We start from the raw sequence: 27,300 nt of genomic DNA, 5'->3' as shown, positions 1-27,300 counted from the left end.
CTATAATGACCTATCCCTGCTCTCATGGGGCTCGAAATTCAGAATAAAACCACCAAAAGAACTTCACTATGAAGGGACAAGTTCTTAGGAAAACTTCAGAAGAGGAAGCAGACAGTTTGAAGACTCTGGAAGAGTTGGCACAGCTCCAGCATCTCAAGACATGGGCAGGATTCGAACATGGGAAGATGGGGAGGAGAAAGCATTCCCGGACGGGAACCCCTTGTAAGCGCAGCAGAGTGCTGGGCTTGCCGGGCACCACATTGGGTTTGGTTTGGCCCAAGTTCAGGACTAGTGTGAGACGGGGCTGGGAAGACTGGTGGGCTGTAGGAAGCCCACTTCTCAACACCTACCCTGGCAGCTACCCTCACACACGCTCCAAGAGACACACAGGATCCCACTGTGTCACTGACTGTGACAGCAAGAGGAAGAAAAGGGGAGGGGAGTAACCTCAGTGTCCACCAATTGGGGAATGGCTATAAAAATAGACAACACCATGGCATATCCGTTCTATGATCATGCTCCAGCCAGAGCTCAGGCATGGCATAAGATTATCTTTAAGCCATATCGTTGAAAGAAAAAAGTAAGCTGCGGAATCTCAGGCTGGTATCATTTATGGTGAGAAAAAGAAAGGAAGGGAGAAAGGGAGGGAGGTGATGGGAGAAGAGGAGGGCAGCGCAGAGAGGGGAGTGGGGAGGCGAGGATAAATGGCAGGAGGCTGAGACCAGTCTGGGGGACAATAGGGGGAACCGGGAGAGAGAGGGGGGGACAGAGAACACAGGCTCTGTATAATGTAGTATAATTTAATCATTCACCTGGTTTTAAAAACCCAGCCACTGTCCACTGCCTGAATATTTTGATAATGATGACTAATGATGAATCTAGAATAGTGATTAATAAAAAATGATCTGCTCCTGTACTCCCTCTGATTGTAAATATCAACCGTAATTAATAGTAATCAATGTTAGCAGTGAGAGAAAATCCAGACGCTGAAATGCACCACTTCAGGGGCTCCGTGGAATATCCCCTCTCGGCAGCACAGTGGCGCTCTGACCCCCGATGGAGTGAGACAGAGGGACAAAGAGACGTTCTCCCAGGGCCCGGCCAAGCCCCTTCCTGGGACGATGGACCTCCAGAAATGTCTGCTCGAGGCGGTCTATCAGAGGGAGGGCAGGCCGTGAGGAACTAGAACACACCCAACAATATGGAACTCCGCACACCGCTCTCAGCAGAGCCACACTACAAACCTCCTAGTCTGTCCACACTCGCACAAAGCCATGAGCCCCAGTGCTGTGGGGTGAAGTCCTTGCCTGGCATCCATGGCCCTCCACAGTCCAGCCTAGTCTCCCTTTCCAGAGTCACTTACTTCTGGTCCCCAACACACTCCCAACCAGATGGGGTGCGGTCCCTGACACACCTTGCTGGCTCACCCACTTCACCTTTGTCCCTGCTGTACCTTCTTCCCTCCCTCTTTCTCTCCAGTCTAAACATTGATAGACTATGCAGAAGGTCCACGTCCTCCACCCATGTTTTAACAAATATTTAATGAGCATCTACTATGGGCCAGAATCATGATCTAATATCCAATCCTAACAACCTTACAAACTAGGAACTCGTGTTTCCCATTTTATGGATGGGACATTCGAGGCTCCAAAGGCATCTTGCTCCAGGTCACACAAGGTGGTAATGGGGGAACTGATTTCTGGACCCCAGTCTGTCTGACTCCATGGGTCCCCATCCTAGGAGGAGACAGAAATGTAGGTACCATCAAGGCAGCATGGGCACGAAGGGCAGTGGGTTAATTTTCAAGAGAGGGAAGAACTGTAGACGGAGATGGAGAGAAAGGCTCCTGGGAGACGGTGGCGCTTGAAGCAAGGGTCAGAGTGCACTTACTAGGTGGACGACAACTTTGGGACACACTGTAGGTACTGGCTCAGAGTGGACTTACTAGGTGGACGACAACTTCGGGACACACTGTAGGTACTCGACAGATATGAGTGAAGGAAGAGCACCTGCCAAGGCCAGAAGCATGAGCCAGCATGGACCATTCCAGAAACCACAGATAGTCCCACCCCACTGACGTGCAATCCTTTGAGTCAAGGGTTAAGATTCTGATAGGCAAAGAGGAGGAGAAAGATATATTTGTGATGATTTCATGTTAGTCAAGTGGAAAGTTAAGGGCATGGACTGGAATTGTCCATTTGATCATATCGATAGGAAAAAGGATGAATTTCCTCGAGTCACCTGTGCCTGGAGGGACATTTATCCATCACGACACTAGGCAACTCCGTTTTCACACGGGAGACTCCTCCATCACGTGTAAACCAGCCATTTATTAATTTTTGCAACAAGTACTCAACTTCATTACTCACTTTCGAGATCACACACCATGTTTACATAATCTTTCTCTGGCTACAGGAGTCGTGCGGCAACATCCCCGGGCAGCCGCGGCGGTGAGATACCGGGCGTAGTTAGGGATGGCAATGTTACAGGCCTGCGAAGCAATGTAATTACACAGATCTGACTTGCCACCACTCTCTTCTGCAGGTACTCCTGGAATGCAATGTCAAAATTTGCATGCAAGATGCTGACCAATAATGTACATTTTAACTTACCACGGCAAATAAAACTCCATGCCATATGGCTGATTAGAAATACTCTCTCCTTCTCTAAACAGCTGGGTGAGTAACAGCAAGGAGAAGCCGGTTGGCAGCTGTACACTCCCATTGCTGCACTGACGCTGCTGCGACGGGTCTGCACCTCCACAGGTACGCACACACCTGAGACCAGGAAGGGAGATGGCCTCCTCTCCGAATGAGAGAGCCTCAAGGAGAGGCGCCACTGTTGCCAGGTGTCCACAGTGGGGCTCCGCGGTCCACCCAGCATAAATAGGTGCATTTTGCATTTTGTAAATAAAGTACTCTGAGGTCTTCCAGGGAGAGAGTGCTGCTCTGGGCACTGAGAAAGAGGAGAAAATTAAAAAAAAATAAAGGCAGCACATGTTTTTAAAGTATGGAGTCGCTCAGTGTGCCACTAGCTGGTGCCTCAGGCGTACCCTGACCGTTCTCTGTCCAGGCAGAGCTTGCGGGGGCTCCAGCTGACTTTTTTACGTTCCCCAGCAGGTGCCTCAGCAGGACCTCCGCAGACACCTGTGACAGACCCACACGCTCCATCCACTCTGGTGTTACCCACACTGCTCTGGGTGCCTCTGGCCCTCCCCAGGGATCAATGACTGCTGGTGTGGCACTCCTCTCCCTGTGCACACAGGGCTCGAGGGGTGTCTGGGGGACCTGACCATACAAATGGCCGGCTTCCTGGGAGCATGGCCAGCGCAACCACACAGGACCTCACGCTCAGAAGGACCCTGACTTTGGGTCAATGTTCTGCTATCACTATCTTGAAATTCTTAATAATTTTGAACAACAGCCTCCATGTCTTCATTCTACACTGAGGCGGGCAAATTACATAGCTGGTCCTGCCTACTCACTCCCTCTAAAAGAGGTGTGGCCGGGGCCGAGTGGTTAAGTTCAACACACTCTGCTCCGGTAGCCCAGGTTTGCAGGTTTGGATCCCTGGTGTGGAGCTACTCCACTCATCAGCCACGCTATGAGAGCATCCCACATACAAAATAGAGGAAGACCGGTACAGATGTTAGCTCAGGGCCAATCTTCCTCAAGCAAAAGGAGGAAGATTGGCAAAGGCGTTAGCTCAGGGTGAATCTTCCTCACCAAAAAAAAAGAAGTGTGGCTTTACAGTGAGAAATCAGCCAGGTAACCCAGGTCAGCATCAACAGGGACAAGTCAGCTTGACAGCAGGCATCCTGGATACGTGATGAGAAGGGCACTTTACCTCCACGTCTCGCCCCCAAACCCCCGTAACTCCAGGCCCACCCTGAGAGAAACAGCGGCCAAACCCAGACTGAAAGACAGTCTGTAAAACGCCTGAGCACACTCCTCAAAACCGGAAGGTCGCCCCAAACAAGGAAAGTCTGAGCCACTCTCACAGCCACAAGGAGCCTCAGGAGACGTGACAACTAGGGTGCTGACGGTGAGGGAGGTGGGGAAAGTGAGAACTCTGTACGTTCCCCTCCATTTTGCTGTGAACCTAAAACTGCTCTAAAAAATAAAATTTATTAATTTAAAAAAAAAACTAAGTGTAATGTGGCATCTTGGATGGGATCCTAGGACAGAATAAGGACATTAGGTAAAAACTAAGGGAATCTGAACAAAGCGTGGGCCTCAGCTAATGATACTGCATTAACATTGTTCATTTCTGTGACAAGTGTGCCCTGGAATTGTTAACACAGGGGAAGCTGGTGTGAGTACACAGGGACTCCGCTCCTGGGTTACCCCTGCAACTCTTCTATAAATCTAGCATCACTCTAAAATAAAAAGTTTACTACCTTCCCCCCAAAAAGAGTGCAGTCGAAGTAGTTCCTCCGGGCCAGCAAGTGGAGGCTGGAGGGCAGCTGGCAGATGGAGCTCCTTGCCCTCCTCCCCACGACTCGCTCCGCCCCCTCAGACTCCCCCCGCCCCCTCAGACTCCCCATCCCCTGCTGCCCGGGGAGGAGGCCGGCTGGCCCTGGGGGCAGCTTGAAACGGCAACACACTTTCAAAGTGGCTTTAACATGTACAACACTTTTTTTATTGCATTTCTCCCCCTGGAGACCACTGGGTGCTGTTGAATTCTCCGGCTGCTTCCCCATCAGCTAAATGTTGGGTTTCCAGCAGTCAACAGCGTGTGGGGAAGATCTGGGGCGGGTTGGGCACAGTCTGAGGAAAGAAGAATTTGCTCCATCTCCTTTGTAACCTGCTTGGAGATTCCAAGGCAGCCACTGTCTGTCTCTGGCGTCCTTGGTCGGCCCCGAGGCGCCCTCTCTTATCCCATGTGAGGCAGTGGGGAGGCGGGCGTGGGAGCCGTGAGCCAGGCTGGCATGCCGGGAGGAGCAGGGTGCCAAGTGTGGAATTGGTATGCCTGTCCATGGCTGCATTTCATGAATTAAAACCTGTCGGACACCCCCCTTTGGGACCTGCCTCCATCAGCCAAGGGCTGTTGGTTACCCCACAAGTGGAGTGGGGTCTGGCAGACTGGCTGTAATGTTCCCCCACGAGAAGATGGGTTTTACCTGCGAACCAATGGGCAAGCAGAGGTCTGACAAAGCTCACAGCATGCTGGAGTTTCCTGCCATTTTCTTTTCTGTTCCGTTTATGTTTGGATAACTGGCTTGATCAACAACCCTGCTTTTGGGGGGCCCAATGGGGAGGTGCTGTAGACTGAATGTTTGTGTCCCCCGCCACCAATTCCTGTGTTGAACTCCTAACCCTAACGGGATGTTATTAGGAGGTGGGGTTTGGGGAGGTGCTCAGGTCGTGGGGGTGGAGCCTCACGAACGGGATTAGTGCCGCACAAAAAAGACCCCAGAGAGCTCCCTCAGCCTTCCACCCCGTGAGGACACAGTGACCCAGTCGCCATCTATGAACCAGGAAGCAGGTCCTCGTCAGACACTGAATCTGTCGGCACCTTGATCTCGGACTTCCCAGCCTCCAGAACTGTGAGAGAGAAATGCTGTTTCTGTACAGTCTGTGGGGTTTTGTTACAGCAGCCCGAACAGACTAGGACAGGAGGTCACATCCTGCTGCCGGAGGGGCTCTGCAGTGGCCTGCCCCAGTCATGCATGGTCATGGGTGTCTGGGCCTCCCAGGCACCGGGTCAGGGAGAAACCCCAGGAGGCCTGGAGAGACCCCATCTTCACAGGGCAGGTGTGAGGACACTCCTCTGGCCTCTGGAAGTTCTCTGGCGAGAGCTGAACAAATAGAATTCTGCCTGGAATCCCCTGGAAGCTCAGCCTGAGCTGAGCCAAGGCGTCCTTCCCTGCCTCCTCTGCCGTGCACCTAGCCCTGCCCAGGCCGCTGGTCCGCGCTGGTGCCCGGGCCCTGCAGAGCCCTGCTCTTCTCTGCCGCCCGTCCACCAGCATCCCTGCCTCTCTCCAACCCGCCCGCATCCCTCTCGAGACCCTCTCCTCCATCCCATCTCCCGGCAGGTGCCTTCCCACTCCCACTCCCCCCATCCAGAAGCCTGCAGCCCGCACAGCCCTGTGGGGTCCACACCACACAAGCAGATCCCTGGACAAGCCGTGACCTGTGTTCTGTGCCCTCGCTCAGGGTGGACGGCTCACCCAGCGTATGACTTCCTGAGCGGAGGGGGGGATATGGGCTTTCCAGCACCCTACCCTGGCCTGGGCGGCACGCGGCACGTGATGCACACAGCAGCGGCTACACGGGCGCTCCCCATGAGCTGGACGGGTCTGCACTGAGAGTCTTTCCCCTTCACTCTTCCAGCTGCAGGCCCAGCTTCGCTTAGATGTCAAAGCCGGTCACCGCACTTCCCCACCCCAGACTGGATGGCCAAGGCCCCATCTGTGCCCGGATTTCAGCGTGAACCCCGGCTGTGTTCAGGAGTGAGAGAGGGATTCCGTTTCAAAAGGCTCGGGATCAGCTTTGGGGAGAACATTGGACTTCCAACAAAACATAGCAGACAACACTGGTTGTTTTCTGGAGTTTCAGCTTCTGGCAGAAACTGAAGCTGGCTGTGGACAGTTAAGCATTTGTCACGGGATGCTGTTGCCCAGTGCCCGCAGCTGGCTCCCAGTGTCAGCTCCAGGGCGTGGCACCACCCACTCCCTTCTCTGTCTGCCCCGCCCCACGGCAGAGAAAAGAAGCTATGACGGGGCCAGGCCCCCACCTCTGTGAAAGAGCTGTGAACCTCTTAGGGCACCCTCCAGCCCTCCCAGGGGCGCAAGCTCTGAGCCCAGGCCAACCCCATCCTTGCTCCAGGAACTCTCCCGCAAAAATGCTCAGGGCCTTGGGGACCAAGTCCCAGACCCCGGCATATGCTGGGGAGCCGGGAGCACAGGACGTAAGGAATTCCCTTAACGAACTCAAGACTACAGCTCTTCCCCTCGGGCAGGTGAAAGGGAGGTGGAGGCCATGCCCCAGCCTTCATTCATTTATTCAAAAATGTTTACTGAAATAGCCAAAAGACAGAGGACAGATGAACGGGGAAAATGTGGTCTGCCCATACAATGGATTATTATTCAGCCTTAAAAAGGAAGGAAATCCCGCGTCACACGCTCCAACATGGATGAATTTCGAGGACATTATGCCAAGTGAAATAAGCCAGTCACAAGGGACAAATAGTATGCAATTCCACTTACCTGCGGTACCTAGAGTCATCTAATCCACAAAGACAGAAAGTGGAGGGGGTGGGGAGGGAGTTGGGGTTTAATGGGCGCAGAGCTTCAGTTTTGCACGATGAAAGAGTTCCGTGGGCGGACGGTGGTGAGGGCCGCCCGGCACTGTGAGCGTGCCTGGGCCACTGAACCGCACACTCACTGTGGTTATGACGGTAACTTTTATGCCATGTGTATTTCACCACAACGGTCTTTTTAAGTGTTTCCTGGGCCGCCACCACGTGCCAGGCACTGCTGTGGGCACGACAATACAGCAGTGGCCTGGAGTCCCTGCTCTCACGGAGCGCACACCAGGGGACTAAACCAGACCACAAGTAAGCACACGAGGGATACATAAATCAGTGAAGAGCGAGCACGAGGCTTCCCAACGGCCTCAAAGACGATAATACAGAATAATGCTTCCAGAGAGAGGCTGGGGAAGGGACAGCTCATATCGGGGGTCACGGAAAGGTCACTCGGAGGAAGTGACGGAGGAGGTGAGATCTGAATGATGAGATGGAACCAGCCTGGGATAGTCGGTGTCAAGAGCAGGCCCAAGAGATGACAGATGGTGCAAAGGCCACCAGGAGGGCTGGCTCTGTGGGGCTGAGGACAGAGAGAAGGGAAGAGGACCTCAGCAGAGTAAGAGAAGGGAAAGAGGGGAAAGTAGGCGATCATGGGCCTTGTGGGCCAAGTAGGTTGGTTGTTCCAATGACCGCTCCAACCAGGCTAATAGGTCGCCACTCATCGCACTCTCTCTGACAGCCCTGGTTTTATCAGGCATCTCCCGTACCCCTCAGGGATTCTAGTGCATTCCATCTCAATCCCCTAAAGAGCCACAGCTATCAAAGGCTTCAGAGCCTCCAGGGGCCTTGCTTTCCCTGGTTAGGAGTTCAGATGAGAAAGGAGAGCCCACCTGGGGGAATCTGCTCTCTCCCTCATGGCGCCCTCCTACTCCACCCCTCACGGCTCCCCCCCCCCCACTGAGGCTCCTGGAGCCTCCAAGTTCTTCCATCAGGGCTCTTATCTCGGAGAGAGTAGCATTTCCTCCACCACTAACCAAACAATAGGCTCCAAAGTACCCGGCTTCAAAAACTTCCTGCAGAAGCTGGGTGGAGCTGGCATGGGGCCTCGCTGCTCCAAGTAATTTCAGGAAAATTTTCACCAAATTCACGGCTGCTCCACCACACGTTGTCCCTAACATTTTTCTTTCTGACTTTATGAAATGGCTAGTAGAACACGCATTGAAATTTCAGGAAAGGGAGAGTCCTAGGCCACGTGCACACAGAGGCCATAAAAGCCATTTGGTCCTGAGCTGCACGATGGCCCAGCATCCATGTGTTCCCAGGCTCTGAGCAGACCGACCCCCTGGATGCCTGCAGCTCATGAGGGGCACCATTCTGCAGACCCACCTGTGGTGAGCTCAGGGAGGCTCACCCCCAGCCTCCCAGGCCTGCCCCTAGATTACCCGTAGAGGCCAGGAGACTTGGCCAAATAAACCCAAAAATGGCTGCAAGATCACCTATAAGCTGTTGGCAACACAGCTGAAGCCATTGCATGCTCTGCAGACTGAAGGGGTGGCGGCCACAGTTGACAGCTGGACCCCGCTTCCTTGGCCTACAGCAGGCTGATTGTCGGTGAGGCTGCTACTGTGTCCATGGACTCCAAGGAGGGGGAGGTGGGAGAAACAACTGCTCTGAGGCCCATGGAGGATGGTCATCCAGGGAGGAGGAGCTGGACCCAGAGCCAAGGTTGCCACTGTCCCGGGAAGGAGGAGGTGTCCCATGGGTACTGATGGCAAACTGAACTCATCCCACGAGACTGCTCCCGAAGTGGCACTGATATGCCCTGTGCCCTTCTCAGACCTCGCGCTTCCTTATGCACTGGGGTCCTCCTGGCAGCAGGGGACCTGAGCAGCTCACAGGAACCCCACCGCAGGTCTACAGGGCCGGGCTTTATGCTGCGGTTTAGTCCTCTGGCACCCAGAGGGAGAGCGGTGGGAAGGACTGGGTCCTGGATGGCTCTGGGCAAGTGCCCTCTGTGCTAGGAGACAGCATTCCATGTCCTTCCATATAAATCGACCAGAATTCCCTCAACACCTGCTGTCTTCCATGCTGTGTGCCTGGGACCATGATGGGAATGCAGCTGAATACAACACAATTCCTGTCCTCATGGAGCTCTCAGTCCTACTCCAGACACACGGCTGGCTGAACTCCAGAACAGAGTTTCTCTGGATGGGGATCCTGGACTCTCAAGCCCCAGCTCCCTCCTGAGGAGCCTGAGGGCGCAGAGGGCGTGGCTGTTGACGCTGGGAGACAAAGCTCTCTGCATTAGCCGACTTGCACCCCAGGAGCCAGGTCTCCACCTGAGGCTGAGCCAGCGAGAGGGAGGAAGACCCCCATCAGCAACGCTCTGAGGGTCCGGGAAAGGCGGCAGGGCAGGCTCAGAAACCAGTTCCTCTTCTTGCAAGGAAGGCTGAAGGGCCACAGTGCTCTGAAGAGGCCGACCCTCTTACATAATAGTAAGCCACCATGCTACCCACCACACACATCCTTACCCACACAACACACACCCTGACACCCATACGAACACAGGCAAACACACACGGATACACACATCCCAACACACACATCTTTACTAACATGTGTCATTGTACCAACGCACACCAATGCACTCCCCAACACATACAGCCACACAACATACAGCCAAACACCCATCCCAACACACACGCCACATATCATTACACACATCTCAATACACACATCTTTTACTAACATGCATCAACACACAAACATGCACTCCCCCAAACCACAGAGCCACACCAACATAGTTGCAGACCCCAATATCACATCCTAATGCACACCCCAATACCCACACACACAACCGACATGCACATCCCAACCCACCCTCACCCATATATACATCCATACTCATACCAGGTGCGTGCACATCCATGCCCACACCAACACATCCGTGGTCCAAGACATGCCCAACACACACTTAAACATATACACGCAAGCACAAAGCAACACATGCACCCTCAGCAACGTGCATCCAAAAAATTAAGTCACCTCACAGATGTGCACATAGTGACACCAGCCCAGGACAGCACGATCACTCTGATATCAATACATTCACATCCCAACACACACAACAACCATTCAGGCACACATTAGCCCCTCGCACACAGTCACAGGGACGCTCCATTCCCAGAAGCTATGGGCAGTTTGAACCTACTCTCTCCTCCATGACCCACGGCAGCAGACTCGGCCCCCCACTGAGCGGGGCCCTTTCCTGGGAGCAACCTAAGTGGCTCCAGGGCAGAGTGACAGCCCCGAGCCTTCCACTTGGTGTGGCCAGTGTACAGTGCCGTGACCGCTTGGTTCAGCCTTTGATGCCACGAGGCGCGACAACAAAGAACTCAGCAGCCCCTGTTCTGGAAGGCTTCCCAGATGGTAAGTCTGCCCTCCTAATTTACACCTCGGAGGACGTGTGGCCAGGGAGGAGGATGAGACACCTCCCTTCTCTTTCTCTTCCTCACCAGTGGGGGATGTCCCCCTCTTCTCCTGGAAAAGGACTGGGGGAGAGAGTGAGTATATTCACTGACAGCGCTGGCTGGTGCCCGCGATGAGCCCCTGCCTGCGTGGCCTGTACTCTGTCCCCACACACTCCAGGCCCCCTTCCAATGCTGCCCTGCAAAGGAGAGCATGTAAACAGCGCTGGCAGAGTATCGCAGCGTTGGAAGGGACAGGAACCTGAAACACAGGCCGAGAGCTGGGTGCCCTGAGTCGGGGTTCATGGCCCCATCCACTGGGCCATGCTCCTGTGGCCTTACCCTCTCTGTCTTGGGCCACTAGGTGCACCCCCGGGACATGGTCCCAAGACACCCGTGACCTGCTGTGCATGTGACCTTGAGAGGGACTGGGGGGATACCTGCAACCACAGCCTCGGACGATCACTTCCAGTCTAAGTGTGGAGCTCGGGGTGGGTCCCAAGCAGTCCTGGCAGAGCCGGGCAAGTGCTGGGCTGGCCCCCTTCCTTGCTTCTTTTCCAGAAAAGATGAGAGGCCAACCTCGTCTGGGGTACAAAGAGAGGGAAGGAGGAGCCATCTGAGCTCCCCAGAGCCTGCTCGGCAGGGCTGGTGTTTGCCAGCGTGGAGCTGGAGATGGGGCTGGCGATTAGGGCTTCTGCCTTCTGCTGCCTTCACCCCATTCCCAGCACGACCCAACAGTGGAATTAAAAGGCGCCAGGTCTGACAGACGTGGGTTCGAGTCCCCGCTCCTCCACTCCCAGCTGCGTAACTCAGTAGAGCCTCCCACGGCTCAGTTTACACATCTGACGACACTGCTCCCCTGCCAGACGACAAGCGCCGGGAGGGCAGATTCCCCCGGTGCCTTCTGTGGACCTTTCGGCTCTCTGCCCGATAATCAGGAAGTCGGGGCCCAGCGCCGTTATGCAGGCTCCCTCGGCTCAGCCCACTGCTCATCCCACTGTGCCCAGCTCCTGGGGTGACCACCACTCAACAGGAACCTGCAGTCTCGACTCCTGCCATGTCCTTGCAGAGCTGAAACAAGAGCACGTTCTCGGTCTGTCCCTGTGTTTCTACCTGGGGAGGGGGCGACGGTGGGAGGACACAGCAGGGGGCTCTCCTTTGCCGGGACGGCTGGCTATGCAAAGCCTCGACGTGGTTGCCACACCTGTGCAGGTGACCATGGCTGCTCCTGGCTTCTCTAACCCTCTTTATGCATGGTCATTCCCAAAGTCAGACCAGCTCCTCGAGAGCGGAGGTGCACTTTCTCTTTCTCTGGGCCCCTTCCCTCTGCTAATGTGGCAGGGAAATGGCCCTGGGCGTACAGTGGACAGATGGGAGATGTGTCAGCTGACTTCGGTGATGGCCCTTATCACTTCCAGACTATGATGAGGCTCCATATACACAAAGAGATTCGAGGCAGCAATGGAGCCCTAATGATGGTAACCAAGGGACTAGCTCTCCTCGCAGGACAGTCTTATCTCTGAAAGTCCCAGAGGAAGCAGCTGGGCAGACCCTTCTTACAGTAACGGACCCTTACACACCTCCCACAGGAAGGCTGGGACATCTCTTGGATGTTCTGAACAGGAGGGCAAATGTTTCTGCAGCTGGCACAACCTGGGAGCCGTGACATTTTGGTCACTGTTTTGTTGCTCAGGGCCCATGCCTCCTCCATCTGAATCTCTGTGGGAAAGCTCTTCTCTCCCACTCTCAGCTATGGAGCTGGATGAGATCACACTCCCTATCCCCTGCCAAGAGTGAGCCCCGAGCCAGCTACTGCATCCCCTCCCCCTGGCCACAGTGACTGTTCAGGAATGGGCAGAACAATATAGTAAAATATAATAAAATGCAAGGAGATAGTTGCTGGGCTTCCAGAAAAGAGTGTCCCTCTGTTTGGTGGTATGGGAATGAAAGTTGTCAGCTGTGGCAGCCTTTTTGCTACTAGGAGGGGAGGGAGTCCTTGCAGATACCATTTGAGCTGCTAAATCCACATCACGCAGAGCCAGACCAACTCCCAGAGCTTTCAGTGACTTGAACCACTGAAGCTTTGTGGTTATGGCTGTAGTTGAAGCCAGTTTGAAGTCAGATTCATTTGTGGCAACAAAATACGTGAAGAAAGTGAGCAGAGACCGAAACACCTTGTGCAGACTCCACATGAAGGAAGGAGGCTGCCCACCCAGGACAACACGAGTCCCTGCTTTATAATGCCCCAAATCATCCTCCGTTCAAGACAGTGGAGTAAGCCCCACAGATCCCACCGTTCTACTGGGGACATGGGCAAACGACGGCCAGATTCAGTGAGACTAGCACAGTGGGGCCAGACCTTTGGTGCCACGTTACTCCCAACAACCAATCAACTGGCCACGTTTCCTGGTTTTCACTCAGTTGTCTTTGTAGATAGTGCAGAATAATCCTGATGACAGACATTTATTGAGCACGTCTTCATGCTGGGGACTGTGCTGAGCACTTTATAGAAAGACAAATGCATGATGGAAAGAGAGGCACAGAGAGGCTGAGGAGCCTTGCTGGGTCACACAGCTCCTGAGAGGCAGCACTGGAGCCCTCCGCTGTAACCACGCTCTCCACCTCTCGGCGGCCCAGCGAGGTCAGCCCCAGGAGCGGAGGGGCTGGCCTCCAGCGGCAGCACTCCATCTCCACAGCCCGGAGGCCTCAGACAGGAGTAGCAGGTGTGGAGGTGCCCGGTGGGAAAAGAGAGAGAAGAGGGTCTGCCCAGCCCCCCACCCCCCAAGCACACCGGGCCCCTCACCAGCGGCTGGAGGCTCAGACACAAACATCAGCAAGGATCCACGAAATCCTCAGACCCCACGGACCCTCGTTCTCTGCTCTGGAAAGCTCCCCTTGGGCCATGGACACACTTGGGAAGGGAGAGGAGAAGCGAGGAGGGGAAAGAGGAGACGAAAGGGGTCTCAGAGCCTTCCAGACTTCCCACCCCTACTCCAGTGGTGCAGATGAAAAGCGCGAGGCCAGGGACGGGAGCAAGAGGGCCAGCCAGCCCCGCGGGGTGGCCCAACCCTGAAGACGCCTGCGTGGCCGAGCTCCATGCCCACGTGTGCACTCTGCACCGAGCAGTTTCTTAAATGCAGAAAATGCACTTGCCTCTGAGTTAACAGCCAGGCTTATGATGTTTTACTCCACAGAAAAAAAGGGCAGTTGAGGTTTGATGTGCACCAGAAGAAACTGTTTCCACCCATCCTCGTGGGGGTCTGCGTTCAGTTCACGTCCCACCACCCAACAAGAAAACTGCTACTATCTACAATGCCCGTCACCCTCTACTGATGCTACTGATGATGGACGCTTGACACGCAGTGGGGGTCCAGCCCCCTATGACTCACTTGATCCTCCGCAGGGCAGGCATGGACAGTTCTGAGTCAGGTCAGTCTGGGTCACATGGACAAAGCCGAGCCCTCCTTCCCAGTGTCCTCAGATACTCTACCTGCAGGATCTGGATGGGAGTCCACACCACCCGACAGCTGACTCGTGCCCCTCCCATGGCTCATGACCGCCGACGAAATTGACAGGGTGGTCAGAGCCGGGAACCTGCCCCTGGCTTTCGGGTGTGGAGCACCATCCTGCCTCTCGCTGCCATCCCCACTGCTCAGGGCCGAGCTCCCATGTGGTGTGGACTGCCCGGCCACACACGCCACAGCTGCCAGCCCTCACAAGCTCCGATCCTGCTCCCTTCCCAGCCTGAGGGGCCCTCCTCAAAAGCCCCAGCTAAGCTCTCCCCCAGGGACTCTCCTGCGGCCAGAAAGTGATTTCAACCCCAGTTCACAGCCAGGGAGAGAGGACAGCCAGGCACAGCGGCCGAGCTGGGGTGTCCAGAAGTCATCTGATTGGCCAGATTCTACACAGGGAAAAAGCCACCTGCCAAAGGAGTTACTCAAGTGATTGAGAAGGTTCCTTCACGCTCTCAGGTCCCTCAGGAACAAATGTGGGCATGAAGGCAGGTGGGTGCTCCCGTAGCCCCTGGGGTAGGTCCTCCCGTGCAACCCTCTCTCTCTGCTAAGGACCTGTCCAGGCTCCCTGGGCTCTGAGCCCCTGGAGGATGCCATGTGTCTCCACTTATCTCTGCACCCCCGGTACCCAGCACACTGCTCGGTCTGCACAACCTACCTAAGAAGTATTTTGTCCTTGAAGGAATAAATAAATGAACTAATGAAGGAATGAACAAATGAGCGACTGTATGAATGAGCAAATGAGTCACAGAGCAGCCTGGTGGTAAGGAGCGACTCAGCTCAGGGAGACAGACTCTGGCACAACCTCAGGAGCAATCTTCTCATGGGAAAACCCCAGCACTGGGAGAAAAGGCCTCAGGACGCACAGCCTGCTGGGTAACACGCCTCCGCAGCCTCAGGGCCACCTGCCAGCGACCAGAGGGCCCGCTGCTGGGACCCTGCACCAAGGAAGGGGCGTGCGGGCGGGCAGAAAGGTTCAGGTGCAGAAACGAAGAAACGGAAGCAAGTCTCATTATGCTCAGCAGTAGGGGACTGGTTAAATCATTAGATTGATGGAGATTTTTTCCTTTGCTTCCCTCTATTTCTGGAATTTTCTCAAAGAACATATTATTTGTGTGAAGCTTTAAAAAACGAAGTATGGCTGTTCCTATAGAACAAGTGTCTGCAAAAGAACCCATGGGCCAGATGCCCCTGTCAGTTGTCTTTGTAAGCAGTCTTACTGGAACACCATCACACCCTTTCATGGCAGAACTGAGTACCTATGACAGAGACCACAGGGCCCGCAAAGCCTCAAATATTCATTACCTGACCCTTTACAGAAAAAGTTTGCTGATCTTTGTGTAGACTATTCAGCGACACAAAATATATCACACACGTTTAAAGAAGTGGTGTGGGGGATATATATTTTTAAATTATTTTTATTTACCTGTATTTTCTAAATGTCCAAGATGAGCAGGAATTACTTTATAGTAGGAAAAATAACAAAAATGTCATTCAGCAACAATAGCAGCAAAGAAGTCAGTAAACACCCCTCCTGGGGGAGACCGAGTGGAAAGAGTTTCAAGGTCACTAGCAAAGGATATTTCAGAGAGACGTCAGGCCCGAGCTGGGAATGGACACACCTCCCAGAAAAGTGAATAATTTGTGTCACATGGCAGCTTTGCTGAAGGACCACTTCAATTTTTCAGGGCAAATTACTTTAAAACGAACTAAAACACCTACTTTAGCAAGAAATTTAACAAAATATATTTAGCAATAAAAAGAAACACGTATGTGTCTTGATCTTCAAGGAAACAACCACTGCACACGTTTTATGTTGAACTAAACAGAAGCAAGTTGGAAATTTTCCAAAACGCCTTTCAAGATGATTGAAGACAACCGAGGGTATCCAAAAACCTCAATGACAGCCACCGAGGGAAGGGTCTCGGGACGTGACTCTAAGGAAGAGCGGAGAGCCCCGTGGGGGGGACCTGTTTCATCAGACAGCAAATGGCTTTGGAGCTGAGGTCAGAGAAAAGGAAAGGACCCGGTGTCCGCCTAGATTCCAGTCCAGCAAGGTGCCTCCACCAGGGAAGGAATGACTCCTCTGCAGAATGTTCTGGACCAGGCACAGAGTAAAACATACAAAGGTCTCCCAAAGGTGTCCCCTGCCTCCCAGGAGAAGCAGAAAAACGACCCACCTTTTGAAAGCAAGTGACCAGGCGTTGAAAGCCAGGCCCCCACATCACCCACTTCCTCCTGCCAGCACCTGGCTGGGGACCCCCCAAAGGAGGGCCAGCCCCCATGTGGCACGGTGGGCCGCCCAGCCAAGGAGTCAGCTTGTGCTGTGCCTCCCACTTCTCTCAGACACATGCCACATGTCACACAAACCCCAAGGCTCACAGCGGCAAGGAGATGGGCCCACAAGAAGCCAGCACCCGGACAACTTGCTTTTGGTAGGAGAAGGAAACAAACCCAAGCACAGGAATTCTGCCCGGACTGCGCCCGTGTTCAGCCAGCTCCCTGGGTGCCTCGGCCCACCCATCGCATAGCTGTGGGGCGTGTTCAGACACGCATTGTTTTGGGGCTCTGCAGCCTGTTTTGAAGATGTGGATCAGGGAAAGAATGGTGGCAAATCTCTGTGCTTAGCTCAGCCCTGTTTGTCACAAGCCAAGCCGCCGAGTTCTCCATCCTGTCTCCCCAGCACATTTTAGAGGCACAAGATTCATTTCTACATGATGTTAACAAGCCCTGGTGTTCCAGGGGTGTATCAGTAACTAACCAGGACAGTCTTGGCCAGCTCCACGCCTTCGCACCCACGACATACCAGGACTTAAGTGAACAGAGTAAGCAAAATGCAATACAAAGTAAATAGAAATACAGCCCCAGGAAAGCGAGTGCGCTCCAGACCAGCTAAACCAGGTCTGGCTCAGAATTAGCTGGAGAGCCCCAGCAGAGAGAAAAGCCACGTGCAAACCGAGGGGGACCTGCTTTAGCAACGTGGCTCAGAGAGGCCCCGCCAGCCCAGCTCAGGTGCCTCGACGCTCAGGTCCTACCCAAGAGAAAAGCCCCAAAGCCCAGCCCAAGTCCTGCTCCCCTCAGCTCTTTCGGGAGAGCCCATGGCTTTCTGAGAAGGGCTTTCCAGATGGCGCCTGGAGGCAGCAGTGCCAAACTCCACAGCTTAAGTAAATGTTGCTGTCGCCCTGTCCTGCCAGGAAAAGGCAAGGGGGACCCAGGGATCCTCTCAGCTGCTGCAGCGCTCACTTCCTGGGCAGAGCTGAGACCCCCACCACCTGCCCGGCACCGTGCTGGAGGGCCCCCTTTCCTCTCTGCATTTACAAGCTGCACGGAGCCCCCCTCCCCTCCCACAACGTGCCAGCCCCATCCACAAGGGCGGAGGGACATGCCTGTCAGATGCCGACAGAGGAGAAGCAGGCAGAGGGAAGTGAGGAACCCAGAAGGGCAGCAAGCAGGCCCAAGGGTCGCAGATGGCAAAGGTTCCAGCCCAATCATCACGAATTTGGGATGTTTGCACAAATGCAATCTCCTGATCTCTGCAGGTGCTTCTCCACCCCTACCATCAACGCTCCGAACAGCTCGACAGTTAGAGGAGCTAACTGCTCGTTCTCCTCTGGCCTCACAGGCTCAGAACGCTGCACAATGCCCCCAGCACACATCTCTGCCCAGGATTCCCTCTGTTCCCCATGTCAAGATCCCCAAGTATCCCAGTAGTTTCCCTCCAGAATCCAGTGGAATCTTGAGGCCCAGTAAAACAGGGGCTTGTTGACGCTTGCTCCCATCTCCACCCCTCTAAGACATCAATGCCACCTATCAGAACCTTCTGTCAGAGGAGGGCAGACCTAGGAAATGGCTGAGATGTAAGGCAAGGAAGGCTTTCCTGCTTTGCCTTCTCAGAAGTCTGCTTCTTATCAATGGGGCACAAAGCTTCATGCCAAAGAAGGGGTTCAAAGGAATAAGCTACTTGGTAGAGACGGGATGTGGCTGAACAGGAGGACCCACGCTGCCCCCAACAGAGGCTGGCCCAGCTCTGCAGAAGCGGCCGTGGGCAGGGCTGACGGTGGGCGGACCATCCAGCCACCTGAAGGCATAGCAAGAGAGTGGGCGAAAGGAAGCTTCTGGAAGCTCATGAGACCTGCTTTTGGCCACATCATCAAGCAGAGGCCACACTGTGGCTGCCTGCAAAGCAAACTGCGAATTCCAGCCCCAACACACCCAAGGGGGTGGCCGGACCTGAGCCCAGAACAGGCCCTCCAGTTCACGGGACTCATGCAGCTAATGCTTCATGTCTATTTTGAACACGGACTGCTTAATTCTTTGCTTCATTGTAAGCTGTCCTCAGCTAATCTGTGTTTTTCTCATTACCATTAAATGCAGAGTTAAATGAACGTCTCCGTTCCTTGCGTTAACGTGCGTACAGGAGCGGGCGAGCACCTGAGGCTTCTCAGAGCCCTCGGGTCAGGAACGCGGCGCCCCGGGCACTCGAGGGGGCCCCTGGCCACACAGCCCCCTCCTGAAGACCGGCAGGCTGAGGCGCGGGGCCTTGAGTGGCCCTGCAGCCAGGAATCAATCCCGCAGACACAAAACGGTGTCCTGGGAATCTACGGGAGTGCAGAGGAGGCTTAGCTTCTGGGGTTTTATGTCCCACGTCTTTGTGTCACACTTCCATTTTGAAGACTTTTAGAGCCGGTACACTTTCTCTTTCTGAAATGCTAAGTGACAGCGCCATCGGCAGCCCCCTGGAAGTGGGAGGTAGAGGTGCCCGCAAAACGGGGAGAGAAAGGCAACAGCCCCAGAGGGGTGCTGAGTGTTCCCAAATAATTGCTTCTGGGCACAAGATAATCAAAGTGCACGCAGTGATGGGAAGTCTATAAAAAGGAGCTGCTGGAAGGCGTCTGGCTCCCGGGACAGGAGGAAGAGCACGCGACTCAGCATCTGAGGGCTGCTTTGTCCCCGCTCCACCACACGCCCTGGGGGGCAGACCACCCCCAGACCCAGAGGAAGGGTGAGAGACCAGAGGGAGGTCACGGGCCCTCCAGCCTCTGCCCCATCTGACACACCCAGGCGTCAGCCTGAGCCTGGCCAGCGTATTTGTCTAGGCAGGGGCCACGGCACTGGCAGGCAGGGCCACTGGCGTCCTCCCGGGCACGGCTTCGGCACACACGAGCCGAGCCCCGTAAATCCCCACAAACCCGGCGGCCGCCTGCACACACCCCGTGTCAGGGCGGAAGGGCTGCATATGGTGCTTGGTTTCAACAGCTGAGCCTTAAAAAAGTGCAGCTTTTCATCTCACTGAACCAGCTCCCAAATTAGGGGGTGGGGAAGGCAGAGAGTGGGGAGGAAAAAAGGGAAGGGGGGGCATTCCGCACTAAATTTGATTTTACAAGGAATCTCAGATTATTATCTGCTCCAAAGTCCCTCTGGAAAATGAAATCACGTTCCCTGTTTGTCACCCCAAGTTTACTAATTTCAAGTTACTAATTTCATCTGAAAAAAAGAGTTGTTTTTGTTCTCTTTTTTTCTGTTTTTAATAAAAATGAAGGAGTCTATCTATGAGGAAATCACTCACTTGCCTTAGACTGGATTAACAATTTTTAGGCAAATTTGTAAACAGGATTATTGTTTGCAAAGTCCGGCACAGCAAAGAGGTTAGTCGCCACAATGCCCGGGGGGGGGCGTCTCCTGGCCCTTTAATTCCCCGCCTGGAGGTGGAAGGTGCTGGAGAGCGACAGAGGGAGAAGCCTGATGGGGCAGTTTTCCTGGAATTGCCTGGAAACTTTTACTTTCTGTTTCCTCTGCTGATAATGACTGTCTTCGGCTCTGCAGCCAGCTCCCCTCTTCCCCCGCCCAGCCCCCTGTTGCTGCACGCCATCCCCGAGCTCCAGTATAAAGTTTGGCTTTTGCAGCAGGAAGCAGCTGGGCCAAGCAACCAGCGAATGATAATGACCTCAGAAATCTGCTGTTCGCTCGGCAACAATAGGGTGCTCAGTCTACTGGAAAATTGTGTTCATCAGCTAACTCTGCTCAGTTACTAATTGACATTGCCAAATATTTTAAGAACAATTGGAATGCACAAGCAAAAAAAAAAAAAAAAGAAGATCTTAATCCTCAGACTTAAATTTTGTCTTTTTCTTTTTTTCCTTCTTTTGGGTGCCTGGATTTGTTTGTGTGGAGCAGGCTGTGGTTATCATGAATGGGGGCAGGGAGGAGGAGCCACGTGAGAAAAAGAGGTGGAAAAGAAAGAAAATCTATCATATCACTCTACACCCGATGTCAGTGCAAGGGAGCCCTGGATAAAGGCCTTTGATGCTGTGGTCAATGGGCCTGCACAGGATGGAGACCCAGCATTTCAGGAATGCAGCCCGGGAAACAAAAGAAGACCAACAAGGCTTCTAGCCCAGCTGATCAAATAATCCTTGTCCATCTCAAAATATTACAGCAGAAGTAGCAGGGTTAACGATACGTTCATCTCTGCATCTCTCCCTGGCTCTCCATTGATCACGTAACTTAGCCGGCTTTATGTAATGAACAGAGGGTCAACGCATTCAATTACGCCTTTTCCACCATCAACACTTCAATTAGCCCCTCTCCAAAATTATGGGGAATGTGGAAGGTAACTGCCCTGTTGGATATAATGAACAGTATCGTTTCTTACTACATTAAGTTTTAATTATTCTGAGCGTGATTTCCAAAGCAAAATCTAAAGAAACAGAACTTTGGTGGTTTTCTGACTCAGAGTGAAGCTCAGATCCCAGCACAGTCTTAGACGAGGTTTTAGGGAAAGATGCAGAGATTAATGCCACTGGAGTGTTTGCACGCAAGCCAGAAAGGAGAGAGCATCAAAACAGCCGCCCGCTCTCTCAATGTCATAAAAGAGTAAAATTTATAAGCCGCTTTCCAAATAGTTTCCCTTTGCGTTGTACACGGAGGCAGAAATGACATCTACGATGGCGTGAAATTATTGGTAAGTCAAATCAACAACAACAGAAATAAAACAACGGGGGAAGATGGGGAAGTGATCTGTGTGACTAGTTTTGTCCGTTTTCTGTTAGAAAATATGACCTCTCAATTTGTCAAAGGTCCTAGTTTTCACAGTTGATCTTAAGCTTGGTTCTCAGCAGTTTGGAGAGCCAAAGAACAAACACATTTTCTGGTTCACTGGAATCATTTTCACATGTTCACTGATTCAAACATTCTTTTGCTCACATAACAAACAGCTGCATCCCACATTAGCCCAGCCACTGACAGTCACCCATCTCGCAATAACTGTTTGATTGCAAACTTGACCCCTTCTTCGTCTCGGTCTGAGCAAGACATTTTTAAACAGCCACTCCGTTCCCAATCCTCCTTTGCAAAGAATTACATCAGATAACAAAGGACGTCTCTGCCACTCATTGTAAGCCTTCTTCTGGAGGTCTGTTCTAAGAGGTTCTCTGTAAAAAGGTTTTTTATGATGAATTCAGAACTACTATCATGTTAAGAGCAGCGATTTATAAAGAAGAATTCATTGGTTAAGATCTGAAAAAATAGTTTCTCAGGCCCTACTGACCCAGTTTTCAACAAAAAAAGAATCAAGTGATGCAAATTAAGTTTTGCGACATTGTTATGCAGTCTGAGAAATTTGTAAAACCGTGTTTTGCAGTTACTTCTTAATAGAAGCCTTAATAAGTACTCCTTTCTTTACTTAAGGGCTTAAAGATTTTTTTTCCTCCCCTTCACCTTGCAGGTTTCTCTCTAACAGGTAATAATAAAATACCTATTGTGTCAAGATTTTTATGTAAATGCTTATTTTAATCACACTTTATACAAGTCACACTTGTTAGAAACAAGAGGGAAGACTAACCAGATTTGGTTAAGGGTTGTAATCCTGGGAAAACCTGAACGCCCCAGGCCTGCAGCTGATCTGGCCTACATATTGGTATGCCATCAATTTTCCTACTTAGAAAATTATGAAAGGGTCTAATTTGAATATGAAGAAAACAAAGAAGTCAACCAGAAATAAAAGAATCGGCATTCACAATTGTAAAACACTTCAGTGAGGGAAACACAAGTAAGAAGATAACCGAAACTCAAGTATAATTCTCCTTTGAGTCATAAGCCCAGTTGGTTCTTTTAAGCAAAATGGGTTTTTTCAACAGAGTATTTAGAGATATGGAAACAACAGAGATAGGAATAGCATGAGGCTATCACTTGGCCAGAAGGTGAGAAAACACGATAAACACGTCATTAATAAAGCAGAACATTTGGTGCTGGAAGATTCTGCCGAGACCGTTTCATTTCAGCAGGTCTGAGAGAGGGATGAAAATCTGTCAGTGTTAACTCCACATCACTCCAGAAACTTAGGAGAGCCAGTGTGCTCTCTGCTTGCTGCCCTGGGAAGGTCCCCAATCCAAAGCAGTGAGACAACACTCCCCGGAAGACAGGCCCTCTTCAAGCGAGGCCGGGAATGGTCCCTCCTGCCAGTGGGACGCCTGGCAGTTTGCTGCCTCCGCGGAGCCCAGATCCATCTTTACAGAGTTCCCGCTGTGGGGCCGTGAAACTTGAAGCCCCTCCCCTGCACCCGGCAGGTTCCGTGTGGCGGTCACTCCGGCAGTGTGGCCCCCCGCTCCGAGGTGCCCACATTCCTGGTCCGACTCTTCCAGAGCGTCTCACCAGAAATAAATCGCAAACGAGCCCAGGACTCCAGCAGTAGACAGTGTGTTTCATGGGTATTTAAGCAGCGGCATTAACTGCCATCGGAATCTCTGGAATGTGCAGTTCAGATTTATGTGTCTTAACGATTCTTTGCTGGTTTGTAATAAGCCAGCAGACTCACACTTTATTTTAACACTAATTTTGCCCTAGAAGAAAGGTATACTGAAGCATGACAATAGCAACAAAGCCAAACGGGCATCTACTTAACAACTGTAGCAGGGCATTGCCTCCAATACTGAAATATTCATCGAAACCGAGAAGGAAAAAAAAACTTTTAAAAAATGACCCTCAACAGTGAGCTACCACATCTTTAACAGTGGGCAACACAGTGCCTTGAGGTGCCTCAAACTGTCTTTCATTTTCGAGACTTAATGGCTGATTGCAGAAATCAATGTTGCCATTAGTAACGGGGTATTTGTTATGGCATGATTTCCTCTGTTGTTAGGCTGCAGAATGATTACAGTATTAGCGAGATGCTTTCTTTATAAAGGGCTAGAGATATAACTTTCAATTTACTATCCATTAGTAAGGGGCTTTGGAAATATGGATGGAGGCAACAGTTTACCTGCTGTTAGGTAGCGATTTTAATTTAGGCGTCTTGGGCTAGTGTTTTTTCTTTTCAAACTGGGCCAGGAAGCTTCAGCATTTCACAGACATTTTGATGACAGATTTTCTGCTTTGCTATTTTAGACCCCAAAGCTGTATCGCCCGTGTAACACAGTACAATTTAAGACATGCAGTCGCGCATCTGTGTTTCAAACCTCTGTGCTTTTCCAATCCTTCAGAGGAGAGTGGCATGGTTCTTCAGGTCAGAGGGGCCTGAAAGGTGAGCTGCATTGTAATTTTGGAAGGGGACGGGGGACAGGTTTTGTCTGGGGAGGGAGACCGGGGTGCCCAAATGAGAGAATTATGGGAATATACTTAGGGGAAAGACGGTGAGGCTCTGCACTTCCACATTCACATCCATGGATGGAGCCGAGTGCCAGCTCCCAAGTCCTGGAGACCAGGTGATGGCAGATGGAGTCAGGGCATGAAATGGGGCCCGGTAGGCAACTGCAGGGGAATGGTAGGCTAAGCCCCATTGGCAAATGTGCCAACTGGCCATCTCCACCACATGAGAGGAGGATCAGCTCACTCTCCTGGTAGCCAGTGTTCAAGGGAAGGCCAAGAGTTGAAATGATAGCCTTTCCTGGAGGCAGGGCAGAACGGCAAGGGCCGGTGTGCAGCCCGCTCATGGCATGTCATCGAGCAACGCTGACCTCAGAACTGACTCTGACGAGCAGAGAAGGTCCTTGGCCCACCGAGGCCTGCACAGGACCAGGTCCCCTGGGCAGGGAGGGCCCTGTGCAGGCTGCTCCTCCCCCACCTTCCCCGGCAACCTACCTGAGGAGGACGGCGAGGAGGGGTGCGGGCTGTCCTCCTGGGCACTCCCCGTCTGAGAGAGCCCGCCTCCAGCCCCACTCTCCTCGGTGACGTTAGAGGAGCCTGGCGTGGTGGAGCGGCTCACCGACTGGGACTCTTGGTCACTGCCCGAGCCGCGCCGCTCATCCAGGCCCACCTGAAGCCCATCATCATCGCCCTTGCGGTCCCGCTTGTGGACGCGGGAGTGCACGACCACCTGGTGGTAGGTGCGGAACACTCGGCCACAGTCCGGGCACTCGGTGGGCTTCTCCTTCATGTTCCCAGGACCCTGCAGGTTATATTCGAGCGCCTGGTTCAGCCCATGTGACAAAAAATCCCGACTGCCTTCTAGAGGGTCGAGTTTGTTTGGCAGGTCTCTCGGATTGCCCACTTTAGTGCTGTGAACCAAATCAGCAGGCATCTTCTGCTTCGAGCCATCTGCTCCCACTAACACGTACTCCCGCTTCTCCTTATCAAACAGAACCCCGGCGTTTGCCAAAGTGTCTTCGTGGTTGCGCTGTAGCTGATGCTCTTTAGACAAGAAGCCATGTTCCATGGCCATACCCCTGGCCATGAGCTGCCAAGCCTGGTAGCTGTTCACCGGGTCCATCTCAGCAGCTTTGGCAGCTGCCTGCAACCGCTCCATGCAGCTGGATTTCAGCGGCGGCACGAGGTTGAGGCATCCCAGGAGGGAGTGCTTGTCACCCTCAGGGACGCCGTGGGCCATGCCGGAGATGGGGGACAGCAGCTTGCCCAGAACCTCCTTCTCCTTCACGGGCAGCTCCCCTTTGCTGTAGAGCTGGCTGGGCTCGCTCAGGCCGGCTTTGTCTGGGGCCATGAAGCCGCTCTGCAGGCAGGAGAGGTACCTGGAGTACAGGTTGGCGTGGGCCTCCTGGGACATGCCCCCCATGGGCACAGGCAGCTCAGGGTCGCTGGGGGACTTGCTCTTCACAGACAGCTTGTTGAGGTGGACTTTCATGTGGTTCTTGAGGAACCAGGGCTCTTTGAAGCGCCGGCCGCAGATCTGGCAGCAGTGCTCGAAGGAGTCTTTGTGCTTCCGCATGTGGCCCTTGAGGAACCACGCCTGGCTGAACACCTGCCCACACACCTCGCAGCGAAACTCGTTGGCCGACTGCTCCCCGCCGCTGTTGGGGCCCTGGCCCTGGGCCGACTCGGCGGTGATGTGCGCCTTCTCCACGTGGCTGATGAGCTCCTCCTCCTGTGAGGCCGCAAAGTCGCACAGCGTGCACTTGTAGGGCTTGTGCAGGATGCGGATGTGGCGGTCCAGTTCCTCCCGCTTCTTGAACTTGCCCTTGCAGAAGGTGCAGCGGAAGCCAGCAGCCGGCGCCACCGGGTCCTCCTGCACGCTGGCCGGCTTGGGCGAGGGCACCGGGTTGGCCACGTCGGGCACGCTGTGGTTGGCAGGCAGGGCCAGGTTGCAGGTGGCCAGAGGGGCCTGCTGAGCATGCGGCAGGGGCTTCAGGTCGGGCCGGGGCTGCAGCAGGCTGCTCTTCATCTGCTTGTCCCGCAGGATGGCCCGCTCCTCCAGTTCGTGCAGCAGGCGGTTCTCCTCGCGCACCCGCCCGCGTCCCTTACCCAGGTTGCCCAGCTTGTGGGTCCGCAGGTGAATCTTGAGGTTCCCCTTCTGCGCCGCCCGGTGGTCGCAGTAGGGGCACTTGAAGGGTTTCTCGCCGGTGTGAGTGCGCATGTGCAGGGAAAGGATGCTGTTGAAGCGGAACCGCTTGCCGCACAGAGGGCACGGGTACTTGCGGTTTTTTCGGGCATCGTCTTCGATGTCGCTCATCTGGGACATGATGCCCAGGTTCTGCCCGTTGAGGAATTGCTGCAGGTCCACTCGCCCATTGAGGCTGGTATCGACATCCCGGCCCAGCTGGTTGGCTAGGAGAGCCATCTGACTGCCCATGGGCTGGCCACTCATGGGCACGTGGGCCTTCTCATCGAGGGGCGCGGGCGTCTTCTCCTCAGGGTTGGGCCGCGGATGCAGCTCGGGGAAGGCATGGCTGAGCTGGGAGGTGATCTGGTGCAACTTCTGACTCATGGCATACTGGCCGTTGAGGACGGGGCCGCTCAGGTGGGACTCAGCTTCCGGTGCCGCCGAGGACACTCCAAGGCACAGACTGGTTTCTTCCATCCCTGAAAATAAAGAGAGAGTTCAGACCTGTGCCAGGCACCGTGGCGCGTGAATCAACAGCGTCTGCTGGTGGGGAATTTGCATTTCATGCCTTACCTACACATAATAATGCTAAGGAATTATAGTCAAAAACAATAATAAAAAAATGAATTATTAAATGCCAATTATGCAATATGGCATTGCTCCTCCAATTTGTTTTGGCGATAGATCGTCTTCCTTGTATTTTCTATTTACAGACTGCAATTATTCATTCACATTTAAATTATTGATGTTTTACCACTTTCAACACCTAATAACAAATCAAGGGTCTACGTGTTGAACTCGTCCTCCTTTCCCCCCCGTCTGGCACCTGCACCTGTTGGATCAGTTCAAAGTTTTCCTAAGAGAAGACCAGTTTTAACAGCAAGACCAAAGAGACTCGCTTGGAAGTTTTGTTTCCGGTTCCTATATCCAACAGACTCGCCATTCTGAGATTAAAGAGATTATTTTACGATTTGCTGCCCCCCCCCCAAAAAAAACCCAATGGCATGATATTTACTGGTACATAATAAAACAAGATAATGTTTTGGGAAAAAATAAAGTAAAGGACAGGCTTTAGAACAATAAAAGGGATTTTGCTTTAGTCAACAAAAAGTGCAGTAATATCTCATTAAGCTGATTAGTATGCTGCTTAGAAACAGTGCTAGGTGCTGTAACACATGATTATAATCATAAAAATCCTTCAGTGTTTGCGAGGAAGCATTAACGAGGTATATTAAATTTTAAGGAGACTGCGAGTAGCGGCTTTGCAAACCTCAGAGATTAAGATTTAACCCTTATGTTACGA

General features: G+C 53.0%; 1 protein-coding gene across 28 annotated transcripts in view; it reads right to left on the bottom strand.

Moving 5' to 3' along the window:
- Positions 1-27,300, bottom strand: part of ZNF536 (zinc finger protein 536) — a 420,129-nt gene that overhangs the window by 204,873 nt on the left and 187,956 nt on the right. For all 28 annotated transcript variants that reach the window (XR_011543678.1, XM_070632485.1, XM_070632489.1 and 25 more), the window contains one exon: positions 24,305-26,476. Coding sequence is in view for 27 of the 28 variants with exons in the window: in XM_070632485.1 (XP_070488586.1) it covers positions 24,305-26,474 (2,170 nt within the window). In the remaining variant the exon portion in view is untranslated. The remainder of the gene's footprint in view (positions 1-24,304; positions 26,477-27,300) is intronic.

Source organism: Equus przewalskii, chromosome 9 (genome assembly GCF_037783145.1).
Source record: "Equus przewalskii isolate Varuska chromosome 9, EquPr2, whole genome shotgun sequence".
In the NCBI taxonomy this organism is placed as follows: domain Eukaryota; kingdom Metazoa; phylum Chordata; class Mammalia; order Perissodactyla; family Equidae; genus Equus; species Equus przewalskii.
Note: the sequence above shows the minus strand (reverse complement) of the source record. Positions and strands in the feature narration are given on the sequence as shown.